The sequence below is a fragment of the Dermacentor andersoni genome, chromosome 1 (assembly GCF_023375885.2).
Source record: "Dermacentor andersoni chromosome 1, qqDerAnde1_hic_scaffold, whole genome shotgun sequence".
NCBI classification, from domain to species: Eukaryota; Metazoa; Arthropoda; class Arachnida; order Ixodida; family Ixodidae; genus Dermacentor; species Dermacentor andersoni.
This window is the reverse complement of record NC_092814.1, coordinates 158,562,941-158,581,571: the sequence shown is the minus strand read 5'-3', so window position 1 is coordinate 158,581,571 and position 18,631 is coordinate 158,562,941. Positions and strand designations below refer to the sequence as shown.

At 45.0% G+C, this 18,631-nt stretch overlaps 1 protein-coding gene and 1 non-coding gene across 2 annotated transcripts in view; one reads left to right on the top strand and one right to left on the bottom strand.

Annotated features, from left to right (window-relative positions):
- Window positions 1-18,631, bottom strand: part of Ac76E (adenylate cyclase type 2 Ac76E) — an 875,452-nt gene that overhangs the window by 23,707 nt on the left and 833,114 nt on the right. Inside the window, exons 14-16 of the mRNA XM_050195342.3 lie at window positions 10,056-10,199; window positions 8,011-8,124; window positions 5,211-5,377 (exon numbers count right to left, since the gene is read on the bottom strand). Coding sequence (XP_050051299.2) covers window positions 5,211-5,377; window positions 8,011-8,124; window positions 10,056-10,199 — 425 coding nt within the window. The remainder of the gene's footprint in view (window positions 1-5,210; window positions 5,378-8,010; window positions 8,125-10,055; window positions 10,200-18,631) is intronic.
- Window positions 14,970-15,042, top strand: TRNAT-CGU (transfer RNA threonine (anticodon CGU)). The gene has a single exon. It is a non-coding gene; the product is annotated as a tRNA-Thr (tRNA).

Here is an 18,631-nt window from a genome sequence, read left to right as displayed (position 1 = left end):
CGATACAACATACTGAGGTGATAAGTATTCGAGATACAGATACAGTATACAAGCGGATTAATTGCGTCCAATACGATACTTGCAATATGTATCTTAAGCTACTTCGATACATTGGTTAATTCTTCGTTATAGCTGCACTGTAGAGGCCACTGCAAGTTATCAGGGGCTGAGTTCACAAAGCCATTGGTTCGTAAGTGCTTTTCCATTGGCCAGCCGCCTTCTCTAATGATATACTTAACGTCATTACTGGCTGAATTTTTACCTTGCGAGCCACTCAAGCGTAAGAGCTTTTTGTGATTACGGGCCGATGTGCTTATGGCGAATTTCTTATCTCCCGCCAACCAGGCATCCCTCTTTTCATATTTCCCCTGCTGATACGTATATACAGAAGAATACAAAGTTCTAACAACGATTCGCACCGCAATTAATTCCGCAACAGTCTACGGGGCCGGTCGGACGTGCAATAGTTGTACAAGTACGCTGCGCATCAGGAATTTTTTTCATGCCACCTTTGTCATCGGTACAACGCACTGCTTTGTAGTCTGTTTGTAATGCGGCTCAGTGTATTATATTGGAACGGGTTCGCTTGTATAGTTTTATAATTGCGCCATATTAGGCTTCGGTGCGTAATATGCATATTCGCACGTGTTATAAGGAGATAACAATGTTTATACACAATACATCACGTTGCACAGATTTGTTTCGAGGCGTCAGTAAACGGCAGTAAATATATCTTAGTTTATGATGGCGTTTAACAACATAGAGACACTAGAAAGTTAAAAGAAGAAGCTTGGTGACCTTTGTTATCACATACTTTCAAAGTGAATGGTCATATCATCACCATCCTTATCATTACAACAACATAATGAATTGGCAGCAACGTTCAAAGTGTGTGTTACTTTAAGTGAAGACCGAAGCTCAAGCTGGAGCTGTACACGTCGCTCGTGATGGTTGTGAAAAATGTGCACCTTATTTGAATTTGTACCAGTCAGACGAAAAAAGTGTAGATCATGTAGCAGCAGGGGCAATGTTCAATATAAGATAGCATTCCGATTATCATTAGCAGCGCTCAGCTTGTCGGTAGAAGCTTCCCGAAATTTTTCTGGGAAACGGGTGCAGGAGATCTCGACGATCACCCGAATTTGGCAACAGATGAATCTGAGACCGGGAAAACAGCACAGTGGATATTGGGGTGATGGAGAGGAAGCCAGCTATGGTACTATATCGATCACCAAAGAATGAAATCGAAACAGAGAAGTTTTATGGTTCATCAAAGTGCTGCAGAGCTGCTGTTCGAATCCATATGAGGGTATACGATTCTCTGAACGCGGTGCTCTAGGAAAAAAAATGCTCATGACGCCTACTCGTCTGTAGCGTTTGGAAATAGCGCAGAAACTGTTGAGTATGTTCTATTATAACGTCGAAGTACCCACATAGAGGTGAATTACTATTTAGTCACTCTGTCAAATACCTTGAGTTTTAAAGGAATACTAACGAGAAACACTAAATTAGTTTAGACTGATAAGGAATATTCTTTCAAAACTGTCTTCTCGCTAATTTGGCGGTAATATATTGACTATTAGAATAGAAAAGGACGGTCAAAGTTCTATTATTTTAATATCACGCCGAAACCCCCGCGCCAGCATATCAGTGTGACATCACGAATTTTAAGGTATCTTTTAGTATTTGCGCCGTTTCAGCTCGGTATATGCTCTTGGAACTTGCTCAGTCCAGTTCTTGGCTGCTTTAGACCACAACGCAGTCCGTCTTTGTCGATAAAGAATTAACTACGCCCGAGCAGACGAGCTCAAAATTGATGACATCACGGCGAGCTGGTGCACGAACTTCACGGTAGCGTCGCCACAGGTCTTTCGTTTTTGCCTCCTTACACCAAGCCTCTTCTCACAGTATTATAAGAGCGGCTTATTTGGTGTCTTAAAAGGGTAACTTACTAATTCAGCTCACATGCTTTGTTTTCTTTAATGTACCCTTAAATATAGTCTAGAAGAAGAGCAAATGAACCAGCAGTAGAAAATAGTAAAACACGACTGGAGTTAAGAGTTAGCACAATGACAGTAGAGCGACAGCAGGCTCCGCGTTCCATTGTACACCTTCTCACACTGCTCTCTAATTGTGACAGTCGCCAACTGTTCAGACTCCCATTATCTAGGTGATTCACAATGGTGAACTATTAACCGAATTTAGCGCAGCAGTCGTGAAATAATACGGCAAATAGTGCCTTCTACCCCACGTCACTTCAAACAGTACGCCGACGTGGAGAGAGATGTGCGTCAGCGGCGGCCGGGAGACGAGCAGAATTAGTCCCATAAAACAAGGCGCAGTGCGTTTTGTTCCAACAGCGACAAAACCAAATTGGACGTACTCTCACCCTCCGCTCAGTCGGTTCTGTACCGGAGCCTGTGCAGCGTTCTGGCTTCCACTGCAGGCATCGGTGTTGTGCGCACGCACATTTTCTTTCGTGCTGAGCAGATGTGTGCATACCACGCCGTGGCGAACATCAAGCTAGACTTATGCAATCCTTTCTTTGAACGCTGACCAAGTCCCCCGACGGTTTTCCTTTAATCCAACCTCGTGCACCACCGAGGTGTGACACCTGCAACGCCGCTGGCACGTTCATCACGCCAGCGTTCTGCGACACCTTAAGTGCAACGCTAAACCTTGCTATCGCTTTCGACGCTTCGCCTTCGGGTAAAACTGACAATTTTTTAGCGCCTACTTTTTACAGTTGTTAATTCTATTGCGGAGCGTCTGTGCGGGTACTTAAAAGTGACTAGATCAGGTGGTCGTTATGTGCAATCAAAGTACTTAAAATCTGCAGCGATGCGCATTGATGTTCCGGATAATATGTTTCTGCGTTGTATAATATACTGTGTGTAAAACTATCCAGGACAGCAATGCATTTAACGACACCGACGTCGGTAGTTCTTGAAACTGGTTCTAAGCAGAAAGTTTCTAGCAAAGTGGTATGCTATAAGCACCCGATCGACTTCCATTGTGTGGCTGGAAGATTGTACCTAACGAGTATAATGAGCAAGTTAATTATTAATACTAGTGCCGCACAGAATTCGATTTTCTCAATCGCATCATCATCATCATGATCATCATCATCATCATCATCATCATCATCAGCCTGGTTACGCTCACTGCAGGGCAAAGGCTTCTCCCATACTTCTCCAACAACCCCGGTCATGTACTAATTGTGGCCATGTCGTCCCTGCAAACTTCTTAATCTCATCCGCCCACCTAACTTTCTGCCGCCCCCTGCTACGCTTCCCTTCCCTTGGAATCCAGTCCGTAACCCTTAATGACCATCGGTTATCTTCCATTACATGTCCTGCCCATGCCCATTTCTTTTTCTTGATTTCAACTAAGATGTCATTAACTCGCGTTTGTTCCCTCACCCAATCTGCTCTTTTCTTATCCCTTAACGTTACACCCATCATTCTTCTTTCCATAGCTCGTTTCGTCGTCCTCAATTTAAGTAGAACCCTTTTCGTAAGCCTCCAGGTTTCTGCCCCGTAGGTGAGTACTGCTAAGACACAGCTATTATACACTTTTCTCTTGAGGGATAATGGCAACCTGCTGTTCATGATCTCAGAATGCCTGCCAAACGCACCCCAGCCCATTCTTATTCTTCTGATTATTTCCATCTCATGATCCGGATCCGCCGTCACTACCTGCCCTAAGTAGATGTATTCCCTTACCACTTCCAGTGCCTCGCTACCTATTCTTCTCAATCGTATAATGTCATTAGAAAAATTAGCGTAAAACTGTCGTCTCAGAATAAATTTTAACTGCTGTAAGTGACTCTGGGTGCCTTGGTGGATATTGCCATAGGTGTAACTTGTATCTAAAGAGACACCATACTTCGTACGATGTATCGAAAATACAGATACTGATACATGTTTTGCAGAATGTATCATGATACAGATACAAGATGCCTAAAGGGTATCTTAAGGGAGTATATCTAAGATACATGTATCTTTGATACTTCCCGTCCTGGTTATGTGCAGACAGAGGAAAATTTTTATATACGACCGGATCTGATAAGAGAGGTAAATTCTCCAGAAGCTTGCTAGTACAGCATGCAATTTGAAGGAGCACAGCATCGTTTGCACACGCAAGTGTGCACTACAATGTTCAGTTTCATGCTGCACGGGGTCTTGTTTGAAAAAAACAACGGTAATTTTTTTGTCGTTTTTTTTAAGCAGCACCATCGGCATACAGTATTTTGCTCCTGACGATACAGCACGCAACACGCATACAATACGCGATCATGCACAATACTGGAACGTGTAGTGCCTACCGTACGACACGATAGCCAGGTATCGCGCATATTTAGTAATTACCGTCAGGAGCAAAAGACGGCACGGGGAAGCAACGAAAAAAAGCAAATCCAAGTATTATTTCTTTTCTGAGCCTGGTGTGCTACCGATTCGGTGCGCGCAAGTTACGAAGAAACTCTGGTTATTTGACGACCCCAGTGATACCCGGACTTTCGCTACTGGCTGCACTTAAACATTACTTGAGTTTGTGAGTAGCGCACAATTTATTTCTTCTAGCTAAGAGGCAGCGCACACAACTCACAAACAAGCGCATACGTGCACGCAGACGGCTTCAATTTGTAATATAAGTATAATTAAGGAATGTAGCCTTCCCGTGTGCCTTTGTCTAAAATGAAATATCTTTGGGTAAGCAAGATCTTGTTATTCTCTTGCATGCGGATATCGGATATCGAAGAAGAAAAATATGCTTTGACTTAGGCAGCGTGAACTAACAAGGACCGAGGGAAAGAAAACGCATACACAGCGCAGGTATGGGTTTTCGGCAAAAAAGGTTCGGCTTCGTATTTTGACGACTCACTGTTTCGCTCCATTTAACGTTATTACTTAGGGTGGCTGCTCGTTCCGTATTGTTACATTACGGTATCTCTTACAAATTAGAAAATACGAAACTGTGGCTACAGCAAGGAATAATTTACAGGTGGCAGCTGAGCGTGCTTCTTAGAATTCGATATGTACGAGCGGCTGCATTTGAATACATAAAGAACACACTGAAAACATAATGAAGCGCTCTGAGGTGCAGCGAAATATTCAATTACTTTGTTAAAGCTGACCAGCTGCCACGTGCGAGTAAAGTTCACTGTGTCAGAACGAGAGCGGCGTCGTAAAAGAAAGCGCTTCACGTACCCAGGTTCAGGCTCCAGAGGGTCCCCGTAGAGGTCCGACCGAAATAAAATGAATGCCAGGGAAAATGATGCCAATCCATTGATCATCGCCAGCAGCTTCAAGAGGAAATTTATCCTCAGGTACACCGACACAGCTGTCAGCGCTAGCATTGAGCATGGTAGCTGGTACTGTTCAACATGGAAGAGAAAATAGGGCGTCATTTCAATGAATGTTTCGTCTGCAGTTGCTGGCAGTTATTTGAATAAAATGGTCTGCGTTTGTATTCTCTTTAAAAGTTCAGAAGCAAAATGGAGGGCCACCCAGCCAATAACGCACGTGTCTAAAGAAGACAACAAGCGGCAAAACTGTGTCAAAAACAGACAAAAAGTGGGACCATATACTGGGAACTGCGTAGAATGGGAATGTCCAAACTTCAAGGATCGTTATTCTTAAAGGAAATTCTACACGGGCCAGCATTTTTATTCTGACTACATTAAGTGAAGGTTTTTAACTTATACCGCTGCGGTGTTCTCGCTCGAAGTTCGCAACAAAACTGCATTTACAAAAAAAAAAAAAAAATCCACATCGTTCACAAACATTTGTCCTTGCTTGCTTGCGTCGTCTGAGAAAAAAAAAAAAAAAAAATACGCCGTAAGCGTGAATGGCCTTCGGAGAAGTGAGCTGCTAAGGAAGGTGAACTGGTTTTATTTATTTGCGATACTGCCCGTCTCAGTGAGACCAACGCAGGTGGGTATTAGGCAGTTTTACAAAGGAAACAAGCAGCTCATACTGGATCGTAAAAAAAATAAAAGCTACTTGAAGTATTGCAAAAAATCACCGATGGCAATGTGAAATACAATACTTTTGGTTAGTATAACACTACTCAATAACCAATATAGCATTACTAAAATTTATATAGAAATAATGAATAAATGGATCACGTAAAATTACATAAGTGATACAGATACCATCGCAGAAGTTTGGGGATTGAAATGGAGAAAATTTATGCGCAGGAAACACAAGTATTACAGTGAAGATATGCGGGTGTGTTAAGTGGCGTCTTCTGTGTTTGATGTCTCTAGTAGATTAATGAAAGAGGAAAGTGACGGAGAGGAAACTATCTCCATTCTTTGACCGCACGTGGGAAAAGTGATAACTTGAACGTGTCAACGTGAGCACTCTCCTGGTTTAGTGTAAGTGGGTGTGTCTTTTTTTTTTCGCGATATACGTGATGTAGACAAAGTGACGTACTTAGCTCGGCCAATCTTAAAACTGTCGTGCATTGGTAGATGCATTTTAAGCGGGTTTTGCTGAGATGTCAGCAACTAAATGCCCGGACAAACTATGCGAATAACTATGCCAAGATGTTGAATACATTAAAAATTCCACTATGCTGCAAAATTTGAGCGAAAACAAATAAGCCACAACCGCAAACTCTTTATTTAATGCTGCAATGATAAAAAACTATGCACTGGAGCTCCTAATTTGTCTGAAAGAAGATGGATAATAGGACCTAGAGTGAACGCGATAAACTAAGGGGGCACCTAAGCAATTCCTATGATGTGCAAATGCGAGAGCATTACTCGTCGCTGTGTGTGTCGCTGAGCCATGTCGCTGAGTTTAGTGTTGTGGCGAAATGTTGCTGAGCTTAGTGCTGCTGCGTCATGTTTCCGAGTGTAATGTTGCGGCTTATGAGGTCGCAACGACGCAAGACGACGAACCGGCCATATTGAGATCTCTCAGCTGAGTTTTATTGGCGGAGTTCTCATTAAAGTATCGTTTCACGCGCATTGCGTTCAGTGTTCTTTCTCGATGACACCACTTTGTCGTGCGATGACGGTACTTTTCTGAGTGGCACCATGGTGCTGACACTACACTTCTTCATCGGGTTCGTAGGCGAACTCCACCTCATACCCTGGGGGGATGTCGTAATCGTTGTCAGACGGGTAATTGAAGCGCGTTGCATCTTATTCGTCGTCGTCCACGGCCGTCTGCAGATCCCCGACAACGCAAAAGGCAGAGCGAGCGGCTGCAGCTCGCTCTGCCATCTGGTGAATCGCCCGTCAGGCAGAGCCCAACGGCGTGCGCAGGATCGAAGATATTCGTCAAAGTCGTATGTTACAACGATAGCGCCATGCAAGAGTGGCGCAATCCAATCATTTGAGAATACACTTGAATGACATTTATGACTTTACAGGTTTTCAACTGGACTGGTACCGCCTATTGATAAGTTGCCTTGTCGTTGCCACATTCTGAAGTTCAAAGCTAGTTGTAGTTTTTGTGCGGTGCATGGTGTGCTCAACGCGATTTGTAGGTCCTTCCTAGGCCAAGAATACGAGATGTGTTGGCTAGTGCTTAAAAAAAAAATTATGGGGTTTAACGTGCCAAAACCACTTTCTGATTATGAGGCACGCCGTAGTGGAGGATTCCGGAAATTTCGACCACCTGGGGTTCTTTAACGTGCACCTAAATCTAAGCACACGGGTGTTTTCGCATTTCGCCCCCATCGATATGCGGCCGCCGTGGCCGAGATACGATCCCGCGACCTCGTGCTCAGCAGCCCAACACCATAGCCACTGAGCAACCACGGCGGGTTTGTACGTTGATTGTATTCCACACCTCGCCAGCGTTAAAAAAAGGTCCGCTTGTCAGCTCTTTCCTTGATGCCAGACGAACAGCTAACGTTAAAGAAAGAAAAAGAAATCAGCACAGGTGGATCATTGCTAGATGAGAGATAAACACGATACGGTTGGCCTTAATGACAGTGAAAACAAACGCTTCATGCTCTTTCAGTCTTAATATTGGAAAATAAGCTACTTACACGGACGAGTCCACAGTCGTAAGGAACTTCCTCAATTAGTGCAGTCGTGAAGTTTCCGTTGCTGTCATTATTAGCCAAAATGATGCGTTCTCCGTCTGTGCTTCCGCAAGTAATCTGAAAAAGAGACTACTGCTATATATACGTACACGAGCTGTACGCACATTCTACGAACAGGCTTTTATGTCGCCAGGAAATATCGGAAGGCATATTAATTATATACAATGTCTTCGAGCAGAAACAGGAAAAAATTGGCGAAGCCAAAAAAAAAAAAAGCACGAGAGATGTCTTGCAGAAATCGCTAATTTCTATAAAGCTCGCTCATAATAAGCAATTTCTAAATAATTTGAAACAGTCTTCACAAGAGACAAAATATTTCTTAAGCCTGGGCCCGAATCTCGGGTAGGTGGGTTTACACGTGCTTCTCGTCCACGCGAACCATCACCTACTTTATGCAGAGCTCGCAGGCGTTCTTAGTACTACCATATTGCTCCTTCGCCTCTGCTTCGAATGCACCCCAGACGCAGGATTCGAGTGGGCTTTCAGGCGAGGGTCCGTGGCGAACCGAATTAGCGAGGCCAGTCGTAGGGTGCGTTCTTTATGAGGCAGCTTTCGCTCTTCTGGCCTGAGCCGACTCATGCTCGAACACATATTACCGACTCGCTAGCTTAGGATTTCACCATTCGCTAGCATGGTGGCTCAACTGACAATGTATTCACTATCCCATTACTTTCGTTGACATTAACTTGACGTTTTTGAGTTTAGTTCTTCTTTTCAATTTTCCGTATTTAGCGCTGTCCTTATTATTTTCTTCGTGGTTAAGAACCAGATAGTGGCTTCATGAATGAGCTTTCTGAATGTTTATTATCAGAATGTTGAACTTGCTTTCACTGTTGCGCATCCCTCTTTCTATGTCACCATCACCATCATTCCTCATCACACCTTTATGTCCCTGTTCCCTCTCCCCCTGTGCAGAGTAGCAGGCTAGAGCGCGTTAGCTCAGGCCGACCTCTCTGCCTTTGTTCAAATAAATTATATATATATATATATATATCTCGTGGTTCAGTCGTTTTTTCCGGTTTACCGACTCATATATTTCTCATACTTCTTAGCATGTCATTTTGGTGCATGCTTTTAAGCCCAATCATGCTAAAACTGTTGAACAACATTCTGAAGAAAAGAGAAAGAGTATCGACGCTCCTTTCATCAGCGGAGTGTCGAACAAAACTGGGTCTGTTCATTAATGACTCCTTCGTTGTTGAATGCCGTAGGCGCGCAGGCGCTACATGACAGATTATTACAGCCGTATTGCTGGCTTAGCAAAATTAAGAATGTTCCAATTTTATCTCACAGACCCTGTATAAGTCCGATTTTCTAAAAATCAAAGGTAAGCAGCAGAATTGAACAGCACTGCAAGTAGACGGCGAAGCAAGGACGCTTTACAGAATTGTTTCGGAAGTGGTGGACATTTTTTTTTGTTTGTTTTTGGTTAGGCGTCCGGGAACATTAATTTATGACAACATGACAAGGCCACGCTCTGAAATTTACGTCAACTACCACTGTATTGCGTGCGGCTATTCCGATCACCATTTCTAAGTCATCGTTGATCTCAAGCGTCATTAGTGGTGCTGCGACCGGCTGATTACTGTACGTTAGGCTATTATTTCACTTACTGATGTGATTGACTTTTTGACTTGTAACTCTTCTGCTATTGAATAACAATAAAACATAAATATTGCTTGTTTATTTGGCTCTGCTGAGTGAGAATAGTGTTCACCGTAAGAAACTGCTACCATAAGTAACCACAGGCTCTACATCCCAGTTTTTATTCGTTCATTTTATTCATTGAAATATTAGGAGAGATACGCAACTCTCTCCGCAGATGACGTGATGCAAGACGCTGAGAGCTGTAAATGTGCTGTTCTGTCTTGTTCTTTCGTAAGCAGGTGTCTTATGTTTTCCCTTTCTCGCCTTTCGCGTATAACAAAGTTATTCTCTTCCACTTTTGCTACATTTTTATTACTTGCCTTGATGCGCAACACACGTACCATGTTTATGAACGTCGCCGACATAATGAAGAGGATTGTGGTAATGAAGAACAGGATGCGAAGCAGCAGACTCCCCGCAAGTCCAGGAATGCACGGGGGGTGATGGGTAGCTGTAGGGTGCGCTGAAGTCTCGCCGTCCATGCTCTTACAAATGATGAAAGAGAAAAAAATATACAGAAAAAAAATAACGAAAATATTTATTGCGTTTTCGCTAGAAAGATACAAGATACACTGTAACTTTTAGAAACCATAGGAGCATTGCTCACGCGTATAATGGTGTATGTCTTTTCGTGCAAGGTTTTGTTCACGACAAAGTTTTCAGAGCGAAGCTTTGATTGCCTAGCCACGTTTCGCCGCCTAACAAATGTTATCGCACAGCGCGGGACGCGCCTGCATGTATCCGAAGCTTCTGGAAAGTTATCGATGCTTCTATCCGCTGTCTGTTGTCGCCGAACCTTGTGTTATCTGATTTCATCGCGTGACGTGAATGGTGTAGAACTTTGTGTAAGGCACGCGGGTCCCAACGATTAGTCTGGAACGTTCGACGACTGCTGTATAAAAGCCGACGCGCTTGACCGGCTGATCAGATTTTCGACGGTCGCCGACCGTGTTCACCGCTATCGTTGTGCTATAAGGGTAGCCTGCTGTTTTGTGGGCACAGGTTCGCCCAATAAAAGTTAGTTTTGTCGTTTACAGTATTGCTACTGTGTTCTTCAACGTCACCACTACGTGACAATATCCTGTTTCGATCATGACGCAGCGGTTTCGTGGAGCTCGAAGAGGCGGACCCTGTCTTCTACGGGCCCGTCATCCACAGATCCGGTGTACTTGGGCCCAAGGCTTTTGATGATGGGGTCATGACGCTGCTCTGTGTAGGCGGTGGATCTATGGGCTGGTGTTCACGGCGTGGTGTTGAGTACTTTCATGATGATGTGAAGCCGATGAGGTGGCTGCCAGGTCTTTATCTTGGCAACTTGTGTGACGCGAGTAGAATGTTGCGCACGCAGACAAACATGGTTGATGTATATGTTTGTGATCTACTGGCACGGCAAAGATGGTCACCCAAACACTGCCTTTAATCTTCGTCTTCCTCTACCTTCAGACACAGTCCATCTGTACTATCAGCGTCAAATGAAAGTTGAACAGCGGAGCGCGTGGCCCAAGCATAAGTGAAGATATAGTGCGCGCCGTGCAGTCATCAGCATTGACAGGCGCGCACATCCGGTTTGGCCGCACTACGCGATCCCCCTCTAGTGAGATAATTTCGCTTCTGTTATGGCTCTTACATTTGAAAGGGAGAAAATGAAAAATAAAAATGAAGCTAAAATATTGCAGTTTACGGCGAGTCTTGTCGCACATATCGCCGAAACCACAAGTGCTGTCCGCGCGAACAGCGGTGCGCGTGGTGCAGTTAACACCGTCATCGCAAGGTAGATTCGCCCACGCGGACCGTGCAGGCGAATCTACCTTGCAATGACGGTGCAAACTGCACCACGCGCACCGCTATTCGCGCCGACAGCACTTGACAAGACTCGCCGTAAACTGCAATACTTTAGCTTCATTTTTATTTTTCATTTTCTCCCTTTCAAATGTAAGAGCCATAACAGAAGCGAAATTATCTCACTAGAGGGGGATCGCGCAGTGCGGCCAAACCGGATGTGCGCGCCTGTCAATGGTGATGACTGGACGGCGCGCACTATATCTTCACTTATGCTTGGGCCACGCGCTCCGCTGTTCAACTTTCATTTGACGCTGATAGTACCACACACACATGCGCGCGCGCATATATATGTATATATATATATATGAGAGCCGTCAAGGTCGCCTGCTTTGTGCGAATTTCAGCGCGGTAGTGAGACGGCGGTGCGACTGAACATTCTGAATAGCCACCCGGGAACGCGAATTTTCGGACGACAAGAGACAGGAAGACGCGACGAGCGTATCATACGACACTCGGGGCCTTTCGGTAAGCGCTGAAAAAGTTTTCCCTTTTTTATTTTTACGCGCAAGTGTTAAGCGCTGTTCAAGTTCAGCGAAAATATATCGTGTACCTAGGCGCGCTCAAGACCGCGTGCATGCGTAAGATGCGGGAAACAAGAGGCTAGGGCAACCGAGAATTGACACTATGTCGTGCATCACGACATCTTTACGAAAAGGGCTTTGCAAATACACTACCGACATACCTTGCACATGCTTTCTAGTGACAACATTAGGAAAATAACGCTAATTCCAAACATCAGCACTTGCCGCGATTCCCTCTTTATAAGCCCAGAATACATAGAAGCTAGCTGATACAGATCTTGGAAACGTATTCGGGGAACCTAATACTCGAATAGATGTTGGCACTACACACTCGATAACACTACAAGTGTAGAACTTGTGTTCAATAACTTCTCTACAGCAACTTACGAGGCGCACTGCCAAAACGGGCTCTCTTTGAGGATGCGAAATTTCCGCACAGAAGGTACAGAGAAAAATGACGGCAAGGTTTTTTTTTTTGTTTACAGTATTCACGCAAACGATAAGGGAAAGCAAGCAGCAACAACACCTAGCTGTAAAGTTAACACACAGATTTTCAGCCCGTCATAACGATCGTATATGCGTCCATCCCTTTCGTCTACATCTGCAATTATTCTTTCTTGCTTACTTTCGTTTGTATTCCCAAGAATTGCATTGCGGCGGTAGCAGAGCCGCCAATTTCTTACAAGCGCGAAATGTTCAAACCATGTCTGACTGATCGAAGGCACCACTGTAGGTTAAATGAGGCATACAACTTCCGTCTACCTAGCGCTTAGGCTCGCTGCGTTCCCAGAAAAAATACGAGGCCACTTACCTCCTCACTCCCCCCCATTCCCTCCTTCTCATTAGCTCTAGTACAATCACTGTCCAACGCTGTGGAAAGGATGATATATATATATATACATAATCATGTTCAGCAACACTGGGGACGAATTACAACTGATTGAGGACCTTAACAGAGAGAGTGTAACAGTGGGGTTGAAGATTAATATGCAGAAGACAAAGATACCCGGGCAAGGGAACAAGAGACAAGAGCTTAGGATCGCCAGTCAACTTCTAGACTCTGTGAAGGCGTACGTTTACCTAGGTTAATTACTCACAGGGAACCCTGATGATGAGAAGGAAATTTACAGAAGAACAAAAACGGCTTGGTGTGCATACGGCAGACATCGCCAGATCCTGACTGGAAGCTTATCATTATCATTGAAAAGAAAGGCGTACAATCAGTGCATTTTACCGGTGCTAACATATGGGGAAAAAACTTGGATACTGACAAAGCAGCTCGAGAACAAGTTAAGGACCGCGCAAAGAGCGATGGAACGAAGAATGTTAGGCATAACGTTAAGAGAAAAGAAGAAAGCGGTGTGGATCAGAGAGCAAACGGGGATAGCCGATATTCTAACTGACATAAAGCGAAAAAAAAAAAAAAAATGGAGCCGGGCCAGTCATGTAATGCGTAGGTTAGATAACCGTTGGACCATTAGGGTTACAGAATGTGTGCCAACTGAAAAGAAGCGCAGTCGAGGACGGCAGAAGACTAGGCGGGACGATGAAATTAGGAAATTCGCGGGCGCTAGTTGGAATCGATTGGCGCAGCACAGGGGTAATTGGAGATTGCAGGGAGAGGCCTTCGTCACATAAAATAGGCTGCTGCATATATATATATATATATATATATATATATATATTCGAGTTTCTTAGGTAGCACAGTCGAGTTTCTTAATTTAGGCTACCTCATTCTTAGGCAACTGGGTATGTGCACTGGACGTTCCAGCTTTTATAGCATGGAAGTTTGTTCTTTCTCATTTAGGCGAATGAAACGCTCGAACCAAATAAACAGTGCATTCATAAGCGAAATGTAACTGTTTTGTTTCTGGTGTTATCCTTAGTGACCGTGCGGGCTCGATAATGCTGGCGGTTTTTCGTTTAGCAATGCCGTATAATCTCGTTAAACATACAGCCTGCATATATAGTGAATGGAAGTTCCAGTCCAAATTTTAACCCTGGAGCCCCACAGACTTCGGTGTCCTTTTTTTTTTCTGATATGGCGAATGCGTCTACAGTTAATGAAAACGAATATATACAATTACTTACTGCATTAGTAACAACATAAGTGATTATGGTAGATTGTGATGAATGGATAAAGGCTATTTTCACCTATTTGAAAGAAAGCATAATCGAATTGTGCTGAGAGAAAAATCCTTGCCGTAGAAGTACGGGCCAAATGATGAACTAGCGCTAATTAAAGCGATAGTGCTGATGTAGCGATCATTTTTTTGTTATTTCTTATCTGTTTCGCGACGGCTTTATTATTAAAGTGCTTTACTGTACATATTGTTGCAACAAAAAAGGTATCTGATGTGTTTCTGTGTGTTTCATCGCCGTTTTTGCCATCGTCATGAAAAGATGGAGATTACATGATGCTGAGATCTGGCGATGTTTTAATTTCTGGCCGACCGTTTCTTGTTGTTTATATATGTTGCGTTACGTCGAACACTACTGTCCATCACTTACAAGGCATTCCGTAAATTAAGAGCTTTCGTATTAACAATTTCCTAATAAAGAAAACAAGCTAACAAGCCTGACGTACTCCGTTCTATGCGGGCTCAAAATACCACGGCAACTGGGAACTGTTCCCCACGTGAAGCAAGGGAGGAGCACAGATAAGTTACAAAAGGTTCGTAAAGCAGCAGAAAGAAGAGCACGCTAGTCCACTCTCTGCAGCATTTTGCCATAAAGTAACCGCGCACACATTGAAGGTGCTATATATATATATATATATATATATGATGAACGAGAAGAAAGGGGTTAACAGAGCGGCCCGATTTTTATTAATCGTATCAACACCAAGGACAACATAGGGGAAATTACTTGAACCAGTTGAGCTACCGCGACGCCGCGGTAGCTCAACTGGTTAGAGCATCGCACGCGTAATGCGAAGACGTGGGATAGTTCCCCACCTGCGGCAAGTTGTGTTTTCATCCGCTTTCTTTGCCATTAATTTATCATTTCTTTGATTCAATTAGTCAGCACAAGTAATTTCATCTAGGAAAAATAGTCCAGCACCGGTTTCATTCTGCGATCCGTCCCCCGGAAATTCGTCGTCCTTTCGCCTCAACCAAGGCGTTACATTCCCCGTTTCGCCGACGAAGCCCACCATGGTAGTAAGGACTGAGTGATAGTGTGATACCGCTCGAGGTGCGTAACGTGCGCAAGTTGAGCAGCACTAGAGCGGCGTCCTGGTGACCTTACACGGGCGACCACATACGTTAAATCACTAATGCGGTCAATGACTGTGAAGGGACAGGTTTACTGAGCCAAGAACTTTTGGCGTAACCCGCGTCTGCGCTGAGGGGTCACACCAAGTCACCTTTTTCGAATGAAACCGAGTCGTGGCGGTGGTCATACCGCTCTTTGGAGCGATCTTGTGATGCCAATGTACGCAGACGAGCAATTTGTTGGGCTTCTTCAGCACGGCACAATGTTTCGGCAACGGAGTCCTCTGTATGGAGGGTAAAAGGGTAAATGGTATCGAGACAGCTGCGCGGTGCCCGTGCGTAGAGCAGGTAGAAAGGTGTCAAGTCCGTGGTTTCGTGCTTCGCTGTATTGTAGGCGTAGGTGATAAACGGTAAGATGTCATCCCAGTTCTTGTGATTGGATGATACCTACATAGCCAGCATGTTGTTCAGGGTGTGGTTGGTACGTTCGACAAGGTCGCTCGTCTGGGAATGATATGGTGTTGAGTGGCGAAACTGCGTAGTGCAGAGTTAAGCAATTGTTCCACGGCGTCGGCGACGAATTGGCGACCATAGTCGCTGATGATTACACGAGGCGGACTGTGGCGAAGAATTACGTAGCGTAACAAGAAGGCTGCGACGCAAGCGGCTGCGGAGGAAGATATCGCAGCGGTTTTGGCGTATTTGGTAATGTGGTCGACACAGACGATGACCCAGCGATTATTGTTAGAAGATCGTGGAAATCGTCCTAGCAGGTCGACAACAACTTGCTCGAAAGGTGTAGTAGGCGGCGCTACAGGATGAAGAAGGCCTTGCGGAGCGCCTGTAGGTCGCTTGTGACACTGGCACTTGTCGCAGCTCGACACGTATTGTTTAATAGAATGTCGCATCTTAGGTCAGTAAAACCGCTCCTGTATTCGATGTAAGGTGCGAATGAATCCAAGATGACCTGACGTCGTATCATCATGCATGACACGGAGAACGTCACATTGCAAGCTTTCGGGAACAACCAGTAAATACTGCGCGCCACTTGCTGAGTAATTTGTATTGCATAACAGTCCTTCGCGAAGACAAAAGCGACCACTGGCCTTGGGGCTGTAGACATCGGCGAACAGGGGGTCCAAACATGAGTCATTGCGCTGTTCCCGATGGAAAACGGTGGCGTCAGGAAACGTGTGAGAAACAGCAGCAAAGCATGTGTCGAGATTATCCGCGTTATCCTCCGTTGTGGACAGAGGACGGCGAGAAAGGCAGTCAGCGTCAACATGACGTCTTCCACTTTTGTACGAAACAATGAAGTCAAATTCTTGGAGCAGTAAAGCCCAGCGTGCTAGACGATCGGAGGGGTCACGGAGGGTAACAAGCCAACATAAGGAATGATGGTCGGTTACAATGGTGAATGGGCACCCGTGGAGGTAGCAACAAAACTTCTGAACAGCAGATACAGCCGCTAAGCATTCTTTCTCTGTCACAGCGTAGTTTCGTTCAGCCATGCTGAGAGAACGGCTCGCATAGGCAGCCACATACTCTTCATTATTATGGTGCTGCACAAGCACTCCTCCGATGCCGATTCCGCTGGCGTCACTGTGCACTTCTGTAGGAAGAGACGGATCGAAGTGACGAAGAATGGGTTCTGATGTCAGCAGAAACTTGAGAGAATGCCGCGTCGCAAATAGGTGCCCACTCGTATGGAGTGTCTTTTCGCAAGAGACTTGTCAATGGATAAGCAATGTCCGCGAATCTGGGAAAGAACCGTAGAAAGTAGGAGCATAATCCCAGGAAGCTGTGGAGTTCTTTTAGTGTCTGAGGTGCCTTAAAGACACTGACTGCTTCCATTTCCCGGGGCTCTGGGCTGACACAATATTTGTCAACCAGGTGACCAAGTACTAATGCCTGTCGTTAGACAAACCGGCACTGCTTAGAATTCAAAACCAAGCCGGCTTTTTCGACGCAGTATAAAACGAGACTTAAAAGGGCGTTATGCTCTTCGAAAGTACGTCCGAAAATGACAACGTCATCTATATAGCACAAACATACCTCCCATTTCAAACCGCAAAGAATCGAGTTCATAAATCTTTCGAAAGTAGCGGGAGCATTGCAAAGCCCAAACGACATAACATCAAATTGATACAGTCCATCGGGCGTCACGAATGCAGTCTTCTTCTTGTCAGCAAGGTGCATGGGGATCTGCCAATACCCCTATCGTAGATCTAGCGAAGTAAAGTAGGAAGCCGAATGCAGGCAGTCGATGAGATTGTCTAGCCGAGGCAATGGATATACATCTTTTTTGGTGAAGGTGTTTAGTCGTCTATAATCAACGTAAAACCTCCAAGAACCGTCTTTCTTCCTAAACCGAATGACGGGTGCTGCCCAAGGGCTGCGCGATTCTTCAATAACGCACTTCTGCAGCATATCCCGAACTTGTTCGGCAATAACTTTCCGCTCCTATGACGACACTCGGTAAGGTTTTTGCCGGACCGGATGAGCAGAGCTTGTACCGATCCTGTGCTGAGCTCGAGAGCAGGGTAAAGATGGTCGCTTCTCCTTTTCGCAGCAGTGAAACAAAGAAGCATGTCCAGAAACTCGACCAATTTTTGTCACTCATGTGACCGTAGGTTTTTACTAACCAAGCTCAGAGTCTGCGACTCATAGGAGCAACTGCATTCGGAACCGGTCAAGCGTTTTTGACCTGTTTCGTCGGCAACGGCAGCGATAGAATTTTCGATGGCATCATCAAAGACGGCGAGCTTCATTCCTCGAGGCACTGGCGAACAGTTAAGTGCCCACAAAAACGTGGCTCGGTTGTTAATTGACACAATACAGCGAGGCACTAAGATGTCTTTCTTAGCACACTGACCAGTGAGAGGTTGAACGACACCGTCAAAGGGAGATACGGCAGAGGCGGAAGCGAACACGGTAACTGACCGCATGGACCATGGTGACACTGTCAGTTCTTCGGAAACAACCAGTGTGTCTTCCGCGGACGGCAGTTCGTCACCGAGGGCAGGAACAACTTCACTGCTGACTGAAAGTTCACCCGTGCCACAGTCGACGAAAACACCACACTCTTGGATAAAGTCAATACCGAGAATGACCTTGTGTGTACACCGCTGCAGAACCAGGAACTCAGTTGGGAACACCTTTCTTGTCAACAAGACGTTAACGACGCAAACTGTGAGAGGATGAAGTATTTCCCCGCCGACACCACGAAATCTTGTTGACTCGTGCCAAGAAAACAACTTTGCGGCCAATGTGATCTTTGAAGGAACGACTCATAACAGAAATGGTTGCACCAGTGTCCACTAAAGCCGTTGCACATGC